Source organism: Octopus bimaculoides, chromosome 19 (assembly GCF_046866305.1).
Source record: "Octopus bimaculoides isolate indiv1 chromosome 19, ASM4686630v1, whole genome shotgun sequence".
NCBI classification, from domain to species: Eukaryota; Metazoa; Mollusca; class Cephalopoda; order Octopoda; family Octopodidae; genus Octopus; species Octopus bimaculoides.
In genome coordinates, this window is record NC_142946.1 from 27,247,566 (window position 1) to 27,269,949 (window position 22,384).

General features: G+C 36.0%; 1 protein-coding gene across 2 annotated transcripts in view; it reads right to left on the reverse strand.

Annotated features, from left to right (window-relative positions):
• The window catches only part of LOC106867947 (sodium-dependent multivitamin transporter), a 176,953-nt gene that overhangs the window by 19,631 nt on the left and 134,938 nt on the right, over window positions 1-22,384 (reverse strand). For both annotated transcript variants that reach the window (XM_052974692.2, XM_052974693.2), the window contains 4 exons: window positions 19,080-19,150; window positions 18,881-18,967; window positions 12,167-12,381; window positions 8,779-8,873 (listed from right to left, as the gene is read on the reverse strand). In XM_052974692.2, coding sequence (XP_052830652.1) covers window positions 8,779-8,873; window positions 12,167-12,381; window positions 18,881-18,967; window positions 19,080-19,150 — 468 coding nt within the window. The remainder of the gene's footprint in view (window positions 1-8,778; window positions 8,874-12,166; window positions 12,382-18,880; window positions 18,968-19,079; window positions 19,151-22,384) is intronic.

Sequence of the window (22,384 nt, forward strand, 5' to 3'; positions counted from 1 at the left end):
GTTTTCCCTGTACACCAGCCTTCAGAAGAGGAAGAAGGGAAAGATAACAAGGTATATGTATGCATGCTTGCATGTATGTATGTATGTATGTGTATATGTATGTATATATGTATGTATGCATGTATGTATGCATGTATATTTGTATGTATGTATCTATGTACATATGTATCTGTTAACAATGTCCCTCACTCACAAGGATGTACACATGTATCAAAGGCCCTTATGGACATTAATGTAGAACAGATTGGAAGATAAGGATAAATATAAAGAGCAGAGTTTGAAATCAGATAAGAGTAAAGGTGGCATGTTTTTACTTAAGTTTGAAAGTGTAATGAATTGAAGCCAACATTTTTGAAAGAAAGGATTTACAGGGGTTGGACACAACAGGAATGATATGAGGAGGGAGGAGTGGATTGAAAATGCTTGAATGAAGGTGGGATGAACCTAACTGGCTCTGAGGAATTGAGGCCATTATTGTAGTGATAGTAAAAGGCAAAGATGGGATACAACCCACCTGCAGGCTACAGACTCATTGAGTATCTTGGAGTTACTTTATGCCAGTTGTTAGGTGGCCCTCTTCTAGATGCAGTTTTGGATGTATGTGTATGCAGTAGTAGCTCCCTCCCAGATGTAAGAGCAATACTCCATTGTGGGCCTTAGCATCAATAATTGCTGGGGACCCTGAAGAGAAGGACTAGTTGTTGGGATGCCTGGTGAGATAATCAGTGATAGTGAGGCACATTTGGAGCAATTGCGAGGGTTCTAGCTGCATGCCATTCATGTGTTAAGAGTTTAGCACAATGATGTTTACACAATCTTTGAATATCACAGATAGCAAGATGTTCAGAAAAGTAGTCCCATAAATTAGTATCCACATTACATTTATGCACAGCCCATTGCAAATCTACCATCTGTAGATGATAATATTGCTTAGCCACAGGCCATCTCGGATTAAGCAGACAAATGAATTATGCCATTGTAGCCATGACCAGGCTTCCATGTAGTGTATCTTGAACTATATTATTAAATGTATCCTTCCATTTTTTTTAAACGATAATAGAGTGTGATTTGAGGAAGGTTTGATCATGCTTCTTCTATCAAATTAAGCAATCATGTAGAAGTTCCCTTAAAGATGAGGTAGAGAGAAAACAAAGAACTGTGTTTCCTCTAGAACAGTAATCTCAGTATAAAATAGGGTAATAATTACCTGAACAGAAAGCTGGCTGGTAAGTTGGTGAAAAGACAATAAAAGATTTTACTGTTGATGTAGTATATATAGAGAGTTATGAAATGAAACAATACAGAAAGGTAAACTGAGGAAGTGAGAGTGTAGTAAGAGATATCTGGTTTATGCTGTTTTATTTAAAGTTCATGACACAGATTATATACTTGGTAGAGAAGATGAGAATATGGTGTGAAATTGAAGAGAAAACTAAGAAAAATTGGCTTTAAGACAATGTTCAAAATTGTTAATACAGCAACAGAAATCATTTTTAAACAAAGATTAAAAGAGTGTAATCTATAAAATATACAAAATTGTATATAAATATCATCATTTATAGTTACTGTTACTGTAATTCCACAGCAACAGTCAATAATACTACAATGTAATTTGTGGAGATATCACCTACATGCATTACATGATTATAAATGAGTGTGTGTATGTGTGTGTGTATACATGCATACGTATATACCTGTATGCATGCATGCATGTGACTTTGTGTGTATGTGTGCCTGTACATATGTATGTGCATGTGCACGTATGTGCATATGTATGCACATGCATATGCATGTATAAATACATTTATGGATGCACATGAGCATGCAAGTATATATATGTATGTGTATGTATATGCATGTGTATATATATGTATATATGTGTGTGTGTGTATATGTATGTATGCATATGCACACATGTATATGTACATGTGTGCATGTACATATGTCATTATACCTTCTTTCCTCATCTCTGATTCCTACCTATCACACTAACCTATACAATCACATATGTCTATTTATAGAAATTTGACATCCTTGTATTCTTCCCCTCCACTTTAAAATTTATTACTAAAATTACTACTCACTTTGGTAACACCCCACCCATACCTTTTCTCTACCCATACCATAATGCAGCTCTATCATATAACCCCAACTCACACATCTCACACTTATTCACTCCTTACCTTCACATCTCTTCCTATCCCTCCCCACTCCCCTCCCATCCTCCCTTCACAATATCTCACATTATCTTGACCACCAACTAACACACCTTTTCTCACTTCTTTCACCCTTTCTTCACTTTTTTCACTCTTATCACTTTTTCACTCTTTTTTCTCTCTTTCTTCCTCTCATTTTCTCTTCCTGTTTTCATTTTGACCTATCTCCTCATTGTTAACATAAACATCCCTCCCCCACATCTATCCACAAATACTACCAATACATTCTCAAATTTTCATTCACAACACAAGACCTTTTCAAATGAGCAACACAGAATTCATGGCTCCATACTTTGAAATGACTAAACATGAACTACTATTGGAACTTACATGCCATGTACAGGAAACTTTTTCCCACTTCTATACACCATTTTCCTCGAATAATACGATATCTTTATATATTTTATATTATTATTTTTACTTTCATTCTCTTATTTCCTTCTATATTCCCTATCTCCTCCTTTGCCATAATAATTCTTTATTATGAACTCAAATATTTATCTCTATTTAACCATCTCACATCATCTCTGATGAAAGGATATCCATAATCTCCCAGAAACAGCTGTAAGACTATATCTATATCTTTTTCCTTATAAATGCCCTGAAAACTCCTCACAGCCTTGGCATTGTTATCTCATTTTATCTCATATATATATATATATATATATGTGTGTGTGTGTGTGTGTGTGTGTGTGTGTGTGTGTGTGTGTGTGTGTGTGTGTGTGTGTGCATGCTAATACAAAACCCACATTAGACTCCTCACTCATATCACTATTGAACCAAGAGTTTAACTACGGTCTGTCCATAGCACTTACTTAACATTACCTGCCACTCTTTGGGTCTTCTACATATCAATGCCTCTCATATATCTATACATACATATATATATATATATATATATATATATATATATTCATTCAGACAGATTTTTGACTGTCATATCATTGGCAACATCTTTTAAGCATCAAGTGTATCCATTGGCCAAGTTTACATACATGAAGCAAAAAGTGTCATAAGACTTGGAAGGCAGCTCCTTGAGAAATATTCCATCTAATAACCCTGAATACATGCTCAAAGAAGTTGCATGACTCTACCTCAACATATCATCAAATGAGAAGTTGAATGCTTATCAGCAGAATACTGATGAAATGTCCCTCTGAAAATCTCAATAAAATACGAGTACAAACATAATAAACCAGACAGTAATTATTGAGGTATTAGGATATGTAACAAACTGCCTCAGCATCAGTCTTGAGAAATTAATTTTCACAAAACTAGAAAGAAGAAAGTTAATTAGAAGATTACAGATATCAATGGAGTATTCAAACTATGAAAAACTTTCTTTCCAAAAGTTTAGCATATAAGTACATATGCAGTTGCCTAGACATTCAACTATGTGTAAGAGTTATACACAGACGTGCAGGAAGTAAATAGACACTTTTAATTTTCAAAATTTCTGATCTAAGTGTCTTAATATGTTTTCAGCAGTGTAGAATATACAATGTAATTATTATTCTTCATTCCAGGTGCCATTATATTAAACATTCACGAAGAGTAACCATGCCACGCACAAAAAATTCAGCAGAACTGTCAGATTTTCAAAGAGGTCATATTGTTGGGCAATCTGAGGCTGGGCTTAGTCAGTGAAAAAATTGCCGAAAAATCATCAAATTCCTCTTGTTACTGTTAATAGAATTATAGTGCAATTCAAAAGCCAAAGAAAAGAATCAACAGATTCTCATCCCGGCTGACGTGGGCCCTCGGAAAGGAAGCTTCTCTGTTTGAAGAGAATTGTGGAAAACGAAGACTGTTCGAAGGCTTCTGACATTGCAAAACAGCTAGAAGTTAGTCCAAGAACGTGTGTTACTTATCTGCATAAGCTTGAGTATTATGGATGAGCAGCTAGAAGAAAACCTCTCCTTCAACCAATTAATATCATAAAAAGAAAGAAATGGGCTTAAAGAGATGTCAGAAAAATCCAGTTCATTTTGGGATAGAGTGATTTTCTCAGATGAATCCAGATTTGCATTATTTTCAGACAGTGGGGTCTGGAGGCTTCCCAATCAAGAATTTGATTTGAAACGACTCCAACCAACTGGTGGTATCTCTGTAATGGTATGGGGAGCTGTCACCAGCAATGGTCGTTCTGGGCTGATTGAATGTGTGGGAACCATAAACTCTGAAAAATACATCGAAATACTTAAGCAAGGACTACTTCTGATGCATTCACATGATAACCTAACAAAAAATGAGTTTTTATTCATGGAAGATGGGGCTCCATGCTACACAGCAAAAAAGGAATCAACAATGGCTGACTGAAAATGGGATCAAAAAGCTTCCTTGGCCAAGCCAATTTCCTGACATGAACCGAATTGAAAATCTTTAGAGCATACTAGATAGAGCTATAGGCAAAACTCAACAGAAACCTAAATCTAAAGATGAATTGTTTCGATTGTTGTGTGAAAAGTGGGCAGAAATTCCACAAGAGACAATTACAAAGCTCATCAGTTCAATGCCAAAAAGAGTTTCTGAATTAAAAACTGCAAAGGGAATGTAAGCTAAATACTAAAGTATGTAGTCCTACCTATTGATTACATTTCAATTGTTCACTTTGCATATTTTGAAAAAGATTTTGAAAATTAAAGGTGTCTATTTACTTTCTGCATGTCTGTGTACATGCATAAAACAAAATATGCAGATTTGTGCATGTACTGACTCTGAATAATTTCACATATACACACAGCGACATGCACAACTACCTTGTTGGTGTTGTTGAAATTCCAATGAAGGAATCTTGGATCTAGGTTAGAAACTAGCTCTTTCTTCATTGGCAAGAAAAGACTAATTTTATATCATTTTGAATTTACATATGGCTGATGCAAACAGTAAGAATTTTTACAAAATTGCCAAGCATCTATTTACAGTTGAGAGCAAGTCTATGAGAAAAGTTACTGAGTAGTTTTTGTTTACCTTGAATCTAATTTTCTTAATTTTTAAACTTTTCTTTAAAATATTTTTATTTTGTTTTGTTTAAGCTAAATATTTGTTGTGTTAAATTCAAATTCAAATACTTGAATCTATTTTGAATTTAAAATGTTTCTTTCATTTTCGCTTTTTATCTCTATAAAGTATGTTAATATTTCAGAAATATTGTTCTAAAATGCAGATGTCTTAAACCAAAGAAACTGTCAAAAACATTTACAGTGGTGTACTTATTCTGAAACTCTGTCCTCAAAATTATTGTAAAGAAGAGTGATAACTAAAAAGTTATGAAGCCCACTCTCTATCCCCAAAATTTGGCAACAAATCTGCTCATAACACTAATAAGTGGTGTTAAATATGAAAAGTTTTTGATTGTCTAAATTTATTTAGACATTCCAGAAAAATAAAATTAGCACAAATTCTTGTTAGACACTACTTTTTACTTTTTATGTCAATTAACAACTGCACCAAGTTTATATTCTAATGTTGTTTTTAAAAATTCTAATTACCTTCAGCTAAAGTGCATAAAATATTCAAATATTTTATTGAATCTTTTATTTAAACAGCTTGGGTCAAACAGTTTTTACAAGTCAATAATCATAATACATTTAGTTTTACGGGGATAGTTTAAGAAGTGCTTCCTTTAATGTTTTTTTTTTTTGTTAACACTTTCCTTTCATAAGTTTGAATCTGACAATTGGAAAAAGTATTCTACACATGTTTCAGCCTTATTTACCCACTATAATTGAGTTCTGTCCTGTTGGAGTTTAAAAAATCATCCCTGTTTATAACAAAGATTAAAACACAAGAGGAATAACACTGAATTCATAAAAGTAATTAGGTGGATACCAAAATGCAAACTCAAGAAGTGATCTGAGAAAATTTCTAAATGTCAAAAGCTACCAAACTATTTTACAATGTCAAGTTTGTTAACAGCCACCACTGAAACAAGCTAACCAAACACCAATGAAGCCACCAGTAGCACACAAACCGTGTGAGTTCTTCATCACCATTTTCAACCACTGTTGAAACTTTACTTTTTAATGGCACATAGTTTTGTAGTTATGATCTTGCAATTATGATTATAAGATTGTAGTTTTGATTCCCAGCTGAGCAGTGCATTGTGTTCTTGAGCAAAACACTTCATTTCACATTTCCCCAGTCCACTCAACTGCGAATGAGTTCTAGCAATTGCTAAGAAGCTAACTTCATTACAGACTGCCATTCCATTCAAGAAGCAATCATTTACATGCCATGCAAACCAAGTTAAGCTCCATCCTTATGAGTCCTAGGGTTCATAACAGACCTATATTGACACATTTGATACAAATGAGGATCACAGTGATCAACATGAGTGTACTGCAAAACAGGAAGAAACAGAATCAGAATATAATCCCCAAAACAAATTCAGTGATTCCAAAAGATTGCTGAGACCTCACGAACTAGCCCACAATAATGGTAATTATTTCATACAGAATTGTTTAATGCAAAATTGATTCTTTTTTTTTTTTGTAAATAAAAAAAACAGTTGTTGTAAATACTGAATCTAGTTGGGTTTACAAGAAGCAAATAAATATTTTGAAAACTATTGAAAAATGGCCAGACCATAATAAGATCCTGGTTAATTTATTCAAAGTCTTCTAAATGCCAAACATTACTCACAACAGGTTTGTTTTTTGGAGACGGAGACAGGGATGTATGAATATATTCTGAACTGCAAAGAACCATGAAGATAACGTGGAACATAAGGGATGATGTTGTATTGGATAATTAGAAAAACAAATAAAAACATTGTGGGTCAGAGACCTGAAGAACAAAGCAAAAGAAGTTTGGTATTTAAAGTTCATGAGAAAAAGTGTGGTTCACCATATAATGACTTTATGAGAACTATTAAATTTATTGCAGAGTTTGACCTATTTTTACATGAATATCTCAATATATGTAAGAATGAAAAAGTAAATACTACTTATCTATCCAAAACTGTGTACAAAGAATTGACAGAATCTTGGAAACACACGTGCAAGATAAAATTGAGAATCAAATTAACATCCAAGACACCAAATACTGCTCTATTATTGTTGACTCTATGCTTGACATGACACATGTCAACCAACTGGTAATTGTGGTTCAAAAGTTTTATAATGGAAAACCTTACAAGAGCTTTTTAACACTTTAACCAAAAGAAAAACATTTATGACCTTGTTCAATTAATATAGCATGTCATGAGTCAACATGGGCTTTCACTTAAAAATATCATGTCAGTCCTTCAGTAATGGATTTAACATGAAAAGCTCAGAGAAACAGCTACAAACATTCTTTAAAAACATTAGCAGGTATGCAGACTCTGTACTATGTACAGTGTTATTGGAGAAAAGTTGTGTCAGCTGTATCTGAAGTTGTTGAATATATTGGCATTGAGTAGGAGCTTTATGTTTTCTTTACTGATTCACGATGAAGATGGGGCATTTTAAACACAGAGGACAATCTACATTTTCTTGGAATGGCTTATGATCTGCACAATATGAAACAGTAAGAGCAATTAAAAACTAATACATGGATATTTTACAAACTCTCAAACATATTTTTGAAGACTCAAAGAGAAACCTAAATCTAAATAATATGCAAAAAATGTATACTAATTGGTAAATTTTATAGTATAAAATGCTATAAAAATAGTATTTTAACAATCGTTTTGGAAGAAGTATTGGAGTATTTCAATAAAACAAATAAGAAACTCCAAGCCCCAGGTATCTATATATTTGAAGGTTATCATCTGCTATCATCTTTACTTTCATTTGTTTTTTTTAACAAATGAAAGTAAAGATGATAGCAGATGATAACCTTCAAATATATAGATACTTGGGGCTTGGAGTTTCTTATTGTTTCTTATTCTTGGAGTGCCCAGACTGAGAAAATTCAAATGACATGATGGCATACTATGAATTAGAAGCAAATGGTTTGTGTGGATATATATTTCCTTAAATCATTCTGATGCTTCCAAATACTTTGTTGTAAAGAAATTTTCTGATGGAAGAAGTGGTAGTGCTTTTAAATCAACTCAATGATTTGTTTGGTAATTCAGTTACATAAGAGGATTAACCCATATGAGCAAATTGTGAAAACATTCAATTCCTCTAAGAATTGATGAACAATTCTGAAAAAGATGAAGACAATTTTAAACTTTACTGCAATAGAAAATGATACATCTTACATATGATTCATTTAGTCAGTTCATAAAATCCACTTCACATTTTACTCTCTCCTTTTACTTTGGGGGCAAAAGCCAGGTTTCTCTATTATTTTTAGATTAAGAGAAAAACCCTTTCAAGCCAATGTGGAAAGAGTAAAATACAAAATGGACTTTATAGTTTCAATGTAAAATTAGGACTTTATAATTTCAGTGTAATGTCATAGTTTAAGAATAACCTTCACTGAATCTTATACATTGGTTTTTAAGTGATATTGATACAGTGCTCTACTTCTGGATTTTTTATATCATTATACCGTGGAATATTCTTCAGATACTATTTTAAAAAAAGATTTTAAAAAAAGATTTAAAAAAAGTAGTTAAAATAGTTACGAAAATCAATGATGGTTCCAATAATGATTACTGATACAATTCCAATGACTCCAATTAGTGTGTAAGACAAGGAATAGAATTTGTCAAGACCATGACTGAAAAGAGAAACAAAATATTGAATGTCAATATACTTCAATACAATGTAGTGTCTCTAACAATAAAAGCTAGGTTTTTAGTTAAGAAATTTACAAGTTGAAAAAATGAAATAAAATTCTTAAATTCATTTGATAATAGTGATTTTTGAAAACAATTTAACTGCAGAAATTATAACTATGCTTTCTTCTTCCTTCTTTTCAATATTTCTGCTTACCAAATGTTAGTATATATATTTTTTATATCCATTTTTCTATTTTTACATCAGTGAGGAGAGCTGTGTTCATCACTCAATGGCCCTACTATTAGGAAAAACTATTAACCATGTTGTGGTCAGTAGTTTTGCACCTAAGCCTGTACCTGAGTTATAGGCTTAAGTTTGTGTTTTACACTGAAATTCTTTTCAGCGAGTAAACAGTTGTGTTTATCATAGTCATTTAATTTTTCCAATCTAGCAAGAACTTAGACACTCTTTAGCAGTTAAGCAACGTTTTGGTATTGTCAGTTTATCAGTAATACATTTTAGGCCAAGAGAAAGGAATTCTAACTTTTAATTTTGCTTGATTACATTTTTAAATAAGTTATAAATGTAAATGAATTGTCCATTAATTTCAATGATGAGCATTACAGCTGTTTGATCAACTGAAAAACCTATTCTGTATGAGAGTATATATACTAAACTGCTATTCAGGAGAGGAGCACATACACACACACATGCACACATGCACGCGTGTGCACATGCACACACACACACACACACACACACACTCACACACACACACACACACACAGATACATACATATATACATACATACATAACAGAGTTATTAGTGAGGGATTATGAACCTGGGCAAAATTCTTTATAAGCTCTTTGTTAATACACAAGGCTAACAGTGTTGTTTAGATTAGTAAAGAACTCTGTGTATTATGGGTGTGTTCCAGTTAAACTGATTTTTACACAGGGTAATATACAAGACAACGTATAAATAAGGACCATTATTTAAGCCTTGTCTTATGTGTGTATATATACATATATACAGCTGTCTAAGAATCTATAAGTCAGAAAATATATGCACCCATGTATTTGTCAATAGAGTGGGTATATTAATCAAAGTGTACATTATTATATACCCATTATGGCCGAGCATAGAAAAACATGCATAAAAACAATTGAACGAATTTATTCCATCTATGTTGTGTTTAATCCATATTTGCCTGTTCAACATTGAGAAGAATATCCATATTTCAGATTACATGGCTGTTTTTTCTGTTCAATTTAGATTTGTTATACATGGACATGATCAGCTTTTCTTAGCTGATGTACATAGACATATTTGGTTAATGATGATTGTAAATATTCCAGGAAAACATCTAGACTAAACAGAGTCACAATTGACACAGCTGTTGTTAGCCCAATGCCAACCCTGATCAAACCAAGGAGGAAATGCATTCAAGCTAAAATCATCTTATTTTCAAGAATTATATTATTCAATGTTGTTGTTAGCAGCAAGAAAGCAACAGGTAAATGGCCTTGCTCAATATGTAGGAAAGAAGCAGTATGCTCCACTGGATGCACAGCATCAAAGTACATGAACGACAAAATGCAAATGTGTTGAGAGAAAAGAGGAATCAATGTTGGTTTGGACATGTGATTGAAGACAGTTGTATAAAGAAGTGCCCATCACTGGAAGTGGATGGCACCTGTAGAAGAGGGAGATCCAGGAAGACATAAGATGTTGTGGTGAGGACTGATCCCAGAATGTTGGGACTCACAGAGGAAATGACATTGGACTGAGATGTCTGGCAATATGAGGTTCTAGAGAAGACTTGCCTAAGTCAGGGTACCTGAGTTCTAGAAGCATTGTGTTCCACCCACACATAACAATAATATTTTCACACACCCTACCCCAACAAACCAAACTACTTCTCTCTCAAACTGCATCTCTTCCCTTCCTCAGATTTCCTCTTCATACACTATGATTATCTTCCACTCCCTAATCCAGTCTTTGCTACTCAGCTTCTCCGCACCCCACCCTACCTCCTCTATATAGCCAGCACACCTATTTCTGTCTTCATTCTTGATCACTCTCTCTCCCTCCCTCCATCTCTTGCTTCTACCTAGGTAACCATGTATCTCCTTTACAGCAGCACACCTGTTCCTGCCCTCTTTCTTGTTAACTCTCTCTCTCTCTCTCTCTCTCTCTCTCTCTCTCTCTCTCTCTCTCTCTCTCTCTCTCTCTCTCTCTCTCTCTCTTCTTCTTCTTCTCTTCCTCTCTCTCTCTCTGGCTGGGTAACCATGTACCTCCTCTACAGCAAGACACTTGTTTCTGTCTCTCTAACTCTCTATCACACTCAAACCTTTCATCTGACACAAGATCACCTCCTCCAATACTCCCTCCCCTCTCAAAGATTCATTGTCTTGCAAAGTTACTGGGTGATCCTGCCAGTGCTGGTGTCACATAAAAAGCATCTACTCCACACTGTAATATGGTTGGCATTTGGAAGGGCATCCAGCTGTAAAAATCATACCAAAACTGACCTTGCCTGTACTAGTGCCACATAAAAAGCACTCGGTCCACTCTGTGAGGTGGTTGGTGTTAGGAAGGACATCCACCTGTAAAAACTGTACCAAAATAGGCACAGAAGTATGGTGCAGGCTTCTGCCCTGCCAGTTCCTGTCAAATCATCCAACCCACGCCAACATGGAAGGAGGACGTTATGCGATGATGATGATGATGATGATGATGATGATATAGTGCATTAGAGGCTAAGTATTCCACTGATACACATAACCTTAACATAATTCTTAAGTAGATTTACAAGTACAGGGCTGACAAGCTCCACAAAGTTTCAGGATAAAAATGAATAATATCCATGTTAGTGTAAATAACTTCCAATTTTGTACAGTAGTTAGGTTTAGCAGAACAAACTGGATAAATAGAATTCAATACATGTGTATATATACATATTTTATTATTTTCATAGGCAGAAACTTTTAGCCTTTGTGTCACTTTGTAATTTCTGCTGATTAAGATAGTAAGATATTTACATTAATGTGAATATTCTTTTTTACATTTTTAATGTACCTTCTAACCAGAACATGTAACTAAAGCTTTCTTGTCAACAAATTTGAAATTACAAGCTAAAAATCTGAAAGTACATCCTTTATATTATGATATCTTGTATGTTTATATATGAAGGAAAATTGAGGAAATTAAAGCATAATAGATCTTAAAAGATTTCTTATTACTATGTCAATCATAAGAAATAATCATTTAAAAGACAAATATTTACATTTCTTGTGGATTTGTAGAAAGAATTGTCTTTTCTGTATTGATGAATAATTCTGTTTCATTCTGAACAGAAACAAATGTTGTATTTGGTAAAAAGCATTTGTCAATTGGTGCTGGAGGTAAAAAGGGTGTTATCAGTCGAGTTGGAGAAAAACTAGCTCCAGCAGCCATCCATAACGATATGATAGTACTTAAACCTGCTCCTATTAATGTTCCCTGCAAAAAAAATTTATATTCTTATTACATGATTTCTTAATTTATAAAAAAAATTTTGTTCATCTGGTTTAGGTTTAAAAACTGACTAAAACATTTAAATTCTTTCATCTGTTAGCAACAATTTATTACAGGCAAAAATCGTCTTTCAATCATTTGAATTTGCCACTTTCCACTTTAACAATTTTAATACCAACTTACCTGAGACCACCCCTGGTTTTGTATGAACTATCTGGTCTAAAGCAAATTAAGTGAAAACCTTCCATCGAAATTTCATGTTGATTTATGTTCTAAACACCAGCTTAATAATGACCAAGTTATTTACTAAATTCCTCGATATTTTCAAAATTAACTAAAACAAAGGCAGTGTATTTCTACAGAAATAGGATTAACCTCATCCTGCAAAAGGATTAACCTCATTCTGCAGAATAAACATAGGACAAATATTCTATGAAGGATGGTCATAATTTATTTAATTAACCTAAATATATATAGATGCAAGAGTGTGGTAAGACGTTTGCTTCTCAACCACGAGGTTCCAGGTTCAGTTCTATTGAGGCACTTTGGGCAAGTGTCTTCTACTATAGCCTCAGGCTGTCCAAAGCTTTGTGAGGGGATTTGGTAGACAGAAACTGAAAGTGTGTGTGTGTGTGTGTGTGTGTGTGTGTGTGTGTGTGCGTGTGCGTGTGCATGCGTGCGTGCACGCGTGTGTGTAGCATTTTTTTGATGCTCTAATGATTTTAACAATCTGCCACACTAACCCAAAAAGGAAATAATGAAAGACAGTAATGGTTTCTCAAAGAACCTAAGACTGGAAATCCCATGGGAACTACTATATGTTGATGATCTTTCCCTGGGCAGAATCTGTAACAGAACTAGAAAAGAAATTCCAGGTGTGGAAACAAAACCTGGAATCAAAAGGTCTTTAATTTAACTTAGCAAAAGCCAAAATCCTAGTAAGCAAGAAACTGGACAAGACCCTATCTGCTTCAGGTAAATGGCCCTATCTAGTATGTAGGTAAGGTGTAGGCTGGAATTTCATATGGTGTAACCAGTGCAATCTCTGGACACACAAGCGGTTCAGTAGGAAAACTAACAGAGAAAGTAGTGATTGTTTGCGGAAGATGTACAGGAGCCTTAAAGACTAGAAATACAAGGAAAATTGATTCCCTCAAATTTCCCAGAGGCTCTTTAGATTTATTGAATAATTTTTGCTACCTAGGGGAGCAAATTAATAGTTGAGAAGGATGTACAGAAAGTAATAGCTACAATAAGAATAGGATGGAGAGAGTTCTGAGAGATTTTACCTCTGTTGGCAACCAAAGGTCTCTCTCTCTGAGTGATAGGAAGATTGTATGATGCATATGTACGAACTGCAAGGCTACATGATAGTGAGATATGGACAGAGGACATTCAGAGGACATACAAAGAATGGAGAATGCAGAGGACATGCAAAGGATAGAGAGGAATGAAGTTTGTATGCTCTGCTGGATGTGCAATGTCAGTGTACATGTGCAACAGAGCAGTAGTGTATTAAAAGAAAAATTAAGTATAAGAGAAATTATATGCAGTATGCAAGAGAGAAGACTGTACTAGTTTGGTCATGCAATGCATATGAATAAGGACAGTTGCATAAGGAAGTACCAATCACTTAAAGTGGAAGGAAGTCTTGGAAGAGGGAGACCCAGGAAAACATAGGACAAAGCCAAGTAGCAGTGAAGCACTGGGGTTAATGAAACTGACCAGCCCCTTCCCATAAAATCGCCAACCTTTCTCGACAAAATCACTAGACCCATGCTCAAATTAGAAACCATCAGTGCTGCTATAAAAAGCTAGAAATTTCCTGGACAACATTCCATCAGAAATCTTGAAGGAGGACTGATACTTTTACATGAGTGCTTCATTGTTATATCACAGAACCAAGAGTACATTAGAAGGCTGCTAAATCTTCAGTAACTACAAAAAGAAGGGAGGAAAATCTGTTTCTTCCAGCTGTAAGGGTGTAGTGCCCTATTCTGTTAGGGGGAAGGTTCTATCCAAGATCAAATTCAAAAGACTGGTCTGATCAATATCAGAAAACATCACAGCAGAATTACAGTACAGCTTCTGCAGGGACCAAGGTATAGCAAACATGATTTTCATTACAGAACAGTTTTAGGGAAAATAGAGGAAACAACATTAAGACCAGTTCATTATATTTGTAGAGTACACTCTAGAACCCAGTAGCTGTTACAGCTATGAAAGAATGGTACTAACTCTTAACATTTAGAAAAATGAGTTGGTTTTATTTTTCAATGGCACACAGTTCCTATCTTCCTTTCCACTTTTTCAATACAACAGCAACAACTGGCCAAACCTGCCTGACTTTGATACTAAGGCAGTTTTATTTTCAGCTATTACAGATTCTACATCAATAGATTCTAAACCATTGGAGATAGGCCACAGTGTCCTTTGGAAGGCTCAGAAAAAATGTCTTTTTAAACAAATATTTCAACCTTAAAATTAATGCTATCCTCTACTGTGCAGTCTATATTTTCACTTTCCTAACATATTAGCCTGGAGGTCTTTAACATTCAGTGTCTTCAGAAGGTCCTTTCAGAATTTAATCTACACTGTACAAGTATCAACGAACAGAGCTCAGACATAAATAGCAGATATCTGACTCTCAGTTACTTTGTAGACATGAGTCAGACATCTGCTATTTACAGCCAGCTTAACTGGAGGATCAAAGAAGTGGTTGAAAGATCAGCTGAAGATCCCTTTGAAGAGAATCAACTTCACCTCTTCGAGAATGGGAAACATTACTATCTGCCATTCATTTCAGTGATCTCGCTATCTTTTGGTGTTTGAGGGTAATTGAAGATGGGAAGAAAGTCACCCAGTCATATCAAGTGATCTGAAAAAAAGAGGTATGTATGCAAAGTTACACCTGACTTTTCCAACCATCTATGACTGTGCTTGAACATCAAGAAATGGGGTGTGCAATCGTCAAAAGATCTTTAGATGAAGATCCATAAGCAAGCACCATCTTATAGATGTGAGCAGCATACTAATGTGAATCTTACTAGAAGTGTGTTAGGAGTTAACAATTGGTCAGGGCTGAATTAATTCTTGGCACTAAAGAGGAATCTTAGTCTTCATGATGCAATTGTGAGGACATTACACATGTGGAACTGGCATGTGGCACCATGGGAGATTATGGGGTTTTAACATTTCGGGTTTAAATTATTTAATATGTTCAATAGTTTGGTCTGTAATGTTCAATAGTTTGTATGAAGAGGCTCATGGCCTTTGTAGCTCTCTAGGACCAATAAGATTTGATGTTCTTCATGAACAACTGCAAGCTGAAAGCTGCAAGAAAAAAAAACATGGATAGGGAGATAATTCTAGAAAACAGATGTCCTGAAGAGGAAAGACTTTGTAAAGCAATTTAGTGTGAGATGGGTGGTGGTTGGGGAAAACACCATCTAGGTGATGAGAGGAGAGACAAGTAAGTTGAGTGTGCCTGGGAGGAGGTGACCTGAGAACAACTATCTCCCAGAAGCAGACTTACGTGTACTTGTATCAGAATGAGTTGAGCCAGCCCCAACCTTTGAGTCCACAACAAAAGTCTCTGGAATAATTGAAGAAGAGGCTGTGTAAGGAGATAGTATGTCTGCTGACTAGGCTAGAGTGTTAAGTGTGTTGCTTAGCAATTTCATACCAAAAGATGACCCCTTTTTTGAATGAAGCCAAGGATGTCTATCAGCATAGTAACAACACTGTTCCAGAGGTGGGAGCAGTATTTTGTTGTGGGTTGCAATTAGGTTTTGTATAGGGTTAGTAACTGTTGAGAGCTGAAATATTTTCTAATCCTGAAGACACTGCACTTTGTGACAGTCATTGTTATGGTGATATGTGAGATCACCAGATCTCATCAGTTGTAGAAATGTTGACACTCTTGTTGAGTGTTATTTATGTTTAGAGAAGAATAGATTATATTTTTAGGAGACTGGAGATTTTGGCAAGGATAAAGATTAACTCTAGAGCACATTGTTTGAGTAATATTGCAAAAATTAGTAAACTTATTGATTTGATGAATCAGATGGTAACTTGAGACAGAGATGAAATATCTTCTATGTAAGAAGAGATATTAGTGATGAATTACTGGTGGAGAGAAGCTGACATAAGAAGTAGATGCATTTAGATGAGAGGAAAAGAGAGACTTTGAGTCAAAGTAACTGGAAGTCCTTGTTACAATATTCAAATGAGAACAGTAAGCAACAGGAAGTGTGAAATCTACATATGTACAGATATCACTTCTGGGAGTAAAAATTGAATACATAGTGTAGTTTGGATAGAGTATCTGGGATGTTAATAAAAGCTGAAAGATATGTGTCTTGGAGATATATAGGATATGTGGCTTATATTTTTATCTGAATGGGAAGTGTGAGGTTGAAATTCAGTTGGAGCTGGTGAGTATTTGAGAAGCGTTATTTTTTGGATGAGACATTCAGGTAAAAATACTGAATGTTGATGTGCTAAAGAAGTTGAAAGAGAGAGTGAGAGAATTAGAAAAATAGTCTAAGAATATACAAAGGGAATGTATGTCACATATTGTCCTACTTCCAGGATTTTTTTTCAGTTAAAGTAGATAATATATTTCTATTACATTTATATTAAATAGAAAATTGATTAGTTTTCATCTTCAAATGTATTATTTTTGTAGGGGGTGCAAAAAGTAATCCAATATTTCCTCAGAGTGCAGGGCATAGAAAAGGTTTAGTAACTAATGATCTAAAGAGCTGAGATAAAAAAAAAAAAACAAATTCAGTCTCATGAGATCTAAGCCAAGAATATAGTTTATTTAAAATATACTCTACAAAAGACCTTCTATGGTGATAGATACATGAAATAGCTCCATTTTTACTGAATTCTTTTTATTTCCCTATATAAATAAATAAACTCTCACTCTCTCAGTTCCTCTTTCCACCTCTGACCTTGTATTTTATAAAGTTAATATAGTTTGTCTTGAGAAAGGGAAGACTTCACATCCCATCCCAGAGCAATTTCTATTTAATCCACTGGACAGTCCCTACCAAACACAAAACACAAACTTATCTTTCTAACTGAAGGAAAGCAATGAAAACAAGGACTTCTTACACACTAACACCAGATAACCACTTGGTCACTCTGCCTGCTACAAACAGTGACCAAATTTCCCTCAAACCACACCCCTGTTTTTAAAAATAATACACACAGGATAATGTAGCTTAGATACCATTAAATGACAAGATCAAAACTGAAACATTTTTGATCTTTGCACTGATTTGGGACTTAACAATAAATACATGCAATTGATTAAATTGGTCCCAGTCATCCCAAATTTAGCTTGAGAAGTCATTAAGGAAAATTATTAATTTCATTATTGTTCCAGCAGGATCATGGGCGAAATAAGTGAAAATGACTAGGGAAATGGAATATAAACATAAGCAAGCTATTTATAAGAAAATTATGATTTCACTTGATTTCAGTGAAGAATTTACTATACAAGTGAATATTCATTACAAATATATCCTACATCTCTTTCTCAAGTTTCAGAAGTTTCCATCAAGTTTTTTTTAGCTTAAATCATCTCAGAGTAGAAACTGTTGAATTGCAGAAAATGTATGAAACCTGAAATTACAGTGCCAAATCCAAAGGCCCTAATATCACCAGAAGAAAGAGTTGTTTTAACAAAGCACAAAATACCATTTCAGAAGAGAATTTGATTGATATTTAGAAGTGTTGCTTAGAATGTTATATTGATTTCAAATTTTGGTACATGGCCAACAAGTTCAGAGAAGGGAGTAAGTCAATTATATCGCCCCTGGTGCTCAAATGGTCCTTATTTTACTGACCCTGAAAGGATGAAAGGCAAAGTCTACCTCATCAGAGTTTGAACTCAGAACATAAAGATGGACAAAATGCCACTAAGCTTTTACCCAGCATATTAATGATTCTGTGTTTGCCACCTTATTTAGAAGTTAATATTAGTAAGTTTAGTAGGGTGGTGAGCTGGCAGAATTGTTAGCATGCTGAGCAAAATGCTTAGTGGTATTTTGTCCATCTTTTTGCTCTGAGTTCAAATTCTATCAAGGTCAACTTTGCATTTCATCTTTGTTAGGTTGATAAAATAAATACCAGATGAGTATTGGGGTTGATGTAATTGATTTACCTCATCCCATAAAATTGCTGGCCTTGTGCCAAAATTTGAAATCAATATTAATACATTTAACATTCAATGAAATTCTCTAAAAATTCTGTTGAATTTAGTAGAAAATGTAAATTTTTAGTTAGCATTAACTATTTTTATATCTATAAAAGAAAAGAATACAAAAAGTGGTTGATTAGGAATAGTGGTTAATTAGAAATAACTAAAATGATTGCTTACATTACATTAGTATTCTAACATTTCAAACATCACTAAACATTTAGCTATATTGTATTTTAAACAGTTTTATGCATATTTTTATTATCTTACCCGAGATTTTGCCCATGGAAATAGTGTTGCATAGAACTGGAGTCCTGTCAAGGGCGCGCTAAAAACTGTTATCAAAATCCCAGCTATCTGAAGAATGAAAAAGCAGTAGATAAGCATACAAGTTTAGAAAATTTATACTCTCCATAAATCAACTGCTACTCTATCATTCAAACAAAATGTTGCTGGAAGCTCAATTTACCTGTGTTAGTGATCCTCCAACATATGACACCATAAAGGCCAAACCAATAGATATTAATCCATAAGCAAAAACTGAAAATCAATTAGCAAAGTATTAGAAGTATGCAACTGTGGTACAATTAATTCAAGTGAGCTTGCTTGCATGCACAATATCTGATCTGTAGACAATGCAAATGATTTGTGTATGATAACGCAATTACAAACACTAATATGTTTATGACTATCCCTTCTTCAATTTCAACCATCCTCTGTCCACTCTTCTATTGAATGCCTCTCCTTCTCTATTCTTTCCTCTCTTCTTTTCTTTTCTTCTTTTCTCTGTAGTCCTTCTTTCCCAAATCATCACTTCCCTTCCCCTTTCCTCTTTATCTCTCTTCCACTTACCTTATATTTATTGCTTCTCTTTGCTCCCCCACCTCACGTGCCTGTGCCATTCTTTCAGTGTTCTGCTTGGTTATAACCAGAAAGGACTGATGAAAGTAACATCAATTTTCTAAGTCATTCAATTTTCCTCAACTGATTGTGTAAACTTATCTATAACAAACCTATAATGATTACTGGAAACAGCTGTAAATCAAATTTACTACAATAAAGAAAAATATGTAATGAACATCATTTATTCCTTATCTTGCGTATATATATATATATATATATATAGTTTCAAAAAAACACAAAAAAAACAATAACAAAAAAACAACAAAGTGAGGACGTGATACAGATAGTGTTATTGGACGCTCGGGAAAGGAAAGAGAGAGAGTATGACGTTTCGGGCGGAGCCCTTCGTCGGAAAGACGGAAAGTTCAAAGAATGGAAAAACGGAGGAAGAGAAAACCGGCACCGATGCCCATGAGGTTACATTGTGGAAGGACCGGAAGAGGAGGTGGTGGAGGAAAAGTTCTTTCTAAGACAGGAGAGTGAAAAAGGGAGGTGAATATCTGTGCGTGCACGAGAGTCTGCAAGTGTGTGTGTAATAACAGAGCGTGTGTGTGCGTATGTATGTGTGTGTGTGTATGTGTGTGTGTGTGTGCGTGCGTGGTTTGGTGGTTTATCTGTTAGTGTGTATGTGTGTGTTTGTGTGTGTGTGTGTGTGACGTAGTGGAAGGAATTAGTAGCAGGAATAGTTAGTGGGTGCTTATGGACAATGGTCAGTGGAAGGTCAGCAGGCAGTTTTTGAGTATGTGTGTGTTCGTGTGTGTATTTGTGTGGGGTTGTAGGTGTTGGGTACGTGTGCGTGTGTATGTATTTTGTACGTGCGCGTGTGTGTATGTGTATGTTTTTGTGCGTGCGTGCGTGTGTGTTTGTGTATATGTGTATGTTGTGTATATGTGCGTTGCTGTGTACGTGTGTGTGCGTGCGTTTGCTTCTGTATGTGCGTGTGTTGTTTATGCCCATGTGTGTGTGATTGTATGCGTGTCTGTGTGAGTGTGTTGTGTTGGTGAGAGGTGTGTGTGCGTGTGTATGTGTATGTGTATGTGGGTGTGTGCGTGTGTGTGTGTATGTGTGTGGATGTGCGTGTGTGTGTGGGATTGTGATGCGTGTGGGATTGTGATGCGTGTGGGATTGTGAGTGTTAGGTACGTGTGCGTGTGTGTGTATGCGCGTGTGTGTTTATGTGTGTCTGTATGTGTGTGTCCGTATGCGTGCGTGTATGTGTATATTGTGTATGTTTTCGTGCGTGCGTGTGTGTGTATGTTGTGTATATGTGCGTTCCGGTGTGTGTACGTGTATGTGTGTGTTTGTGTATGTAAGAGGTGTGTGTGCGTGTGTATATGTGTATGTGTGTGTTTATGTGTGTGTGCGTGTGTATGTGTGTGAGAGCGTAAGGATGTGTGCCAGGTATGTGTGTTATTTTGTGTGTGCACTCCTGCGTGCGTGTGTGTGTGCATATGTATGCGGCTGTGTATGTACGTGTATGCAGGCTTGCGCGTATATATGGGTGTGTGTGTGTCTGTGTGTGTGTAGGGCTGTGTAAGGTGTGTGTCTCTACCATTGTGCGTGTGTGTGTGTGTGTATATGTGCGTTCGTCTATATGTATGTGTGAGGGCGCGCATGTATGTTTGTCATGTGTGTGGGCGGTATATATGTAAGGTGTGTGGGAGGTATGTGTAAATGGGGGTATATATGGGTTATGTGTGCAAGGGTGTGTATGCTTGGGTGTGTGTGTGTGTGTGTGTTTGTTAGCGTGTGTGTGTGCGCGCAAGCGTGCGTGTGTATGTGCGTTTCTATAAGTGTGTGGGCGAATCTGAGCGTGTAAGTGCATGCATGTGTGTTGTGTGTGTGGTGTGTTGTAGAGTAGGTGTGCATACATGTGTGTGTATGGGTGCGTGTATTTTTTGTGTGTGGGTATGTGTGCGTGTAGGAAGAGATGAAATAAATTGTGGAAAATTGTAGTGATTGTAATAAAAAAGTGAATAATGGATATAATGTAAAGTGGATGAGAGGGGTAGGGTAAAAAAAATTATAACAATAATAATAATAATAATAATAATAATAATAAATAATAAATAAAGAAAAGTGTTGCATTGTCGTAAAGGGGAGAGTCATAAGGAGGAGGGGGCTGTGTTGAGTCCGAAGGGGAAAGATGATCTAAGGTTAAAAATATAGCGCTGTTCCAAGTGGAGTCGCGAGGGAGTGGACCCATGGTGCAGGGCGAGGCCAAAAACGGAGATGTTAGAGGGGGAGTGGTTGGCCAAGTGGAAGTGACGGGCGACGGGGGAGTCCGAACCTAGCCGAACGTCCCTTAGGTGTTCGGTGAAACGGTCGGCCACCCGGCGGCCCGTCTGCCCCACGTATAGTTTGTTGCATAGGTTGCATCTGATGCAGTAAATTAGTGTCGTGCATGTGGGATGGGAGGGCAGCAACTAACGGGGACAGGATATGGTCGAGGTATTTTGAAATGAGTTCGGTGGGGCAATTGCAAGCAGAGACAATGGGGCGGCCAGGGTTGTTAGGTTTGTGGATCTTGGGAAGGAAGTAGATGGAGGAGGTGCGAGGTGTGAGGACGATGAGGTTGGTGGCGGTGGCGGGAAGAGCAGAGGAGGAGATGAGCTCATGGATTGTGGAGGACTCAAGCCGTTGGTAGGAGGGGGTGGGGTCGGAGGGGAGGAGGCGCTAGAAGAGGGGATTGTGAAGCTGGCTGAGCGCTTCCTCTCTGTAAAGGTCCGCGCGCCACACCACCACTGCTCCACCTTTGTCCACCGGCTTGATGACGATGTCGTCGCGGCGGCGGAGATTGCGGAGGGCGACCGGTTCGGCACGGGTGAGATTGGCCCGGAGGGATCTTTTTTTAAAGTCGAAACGTTCGACC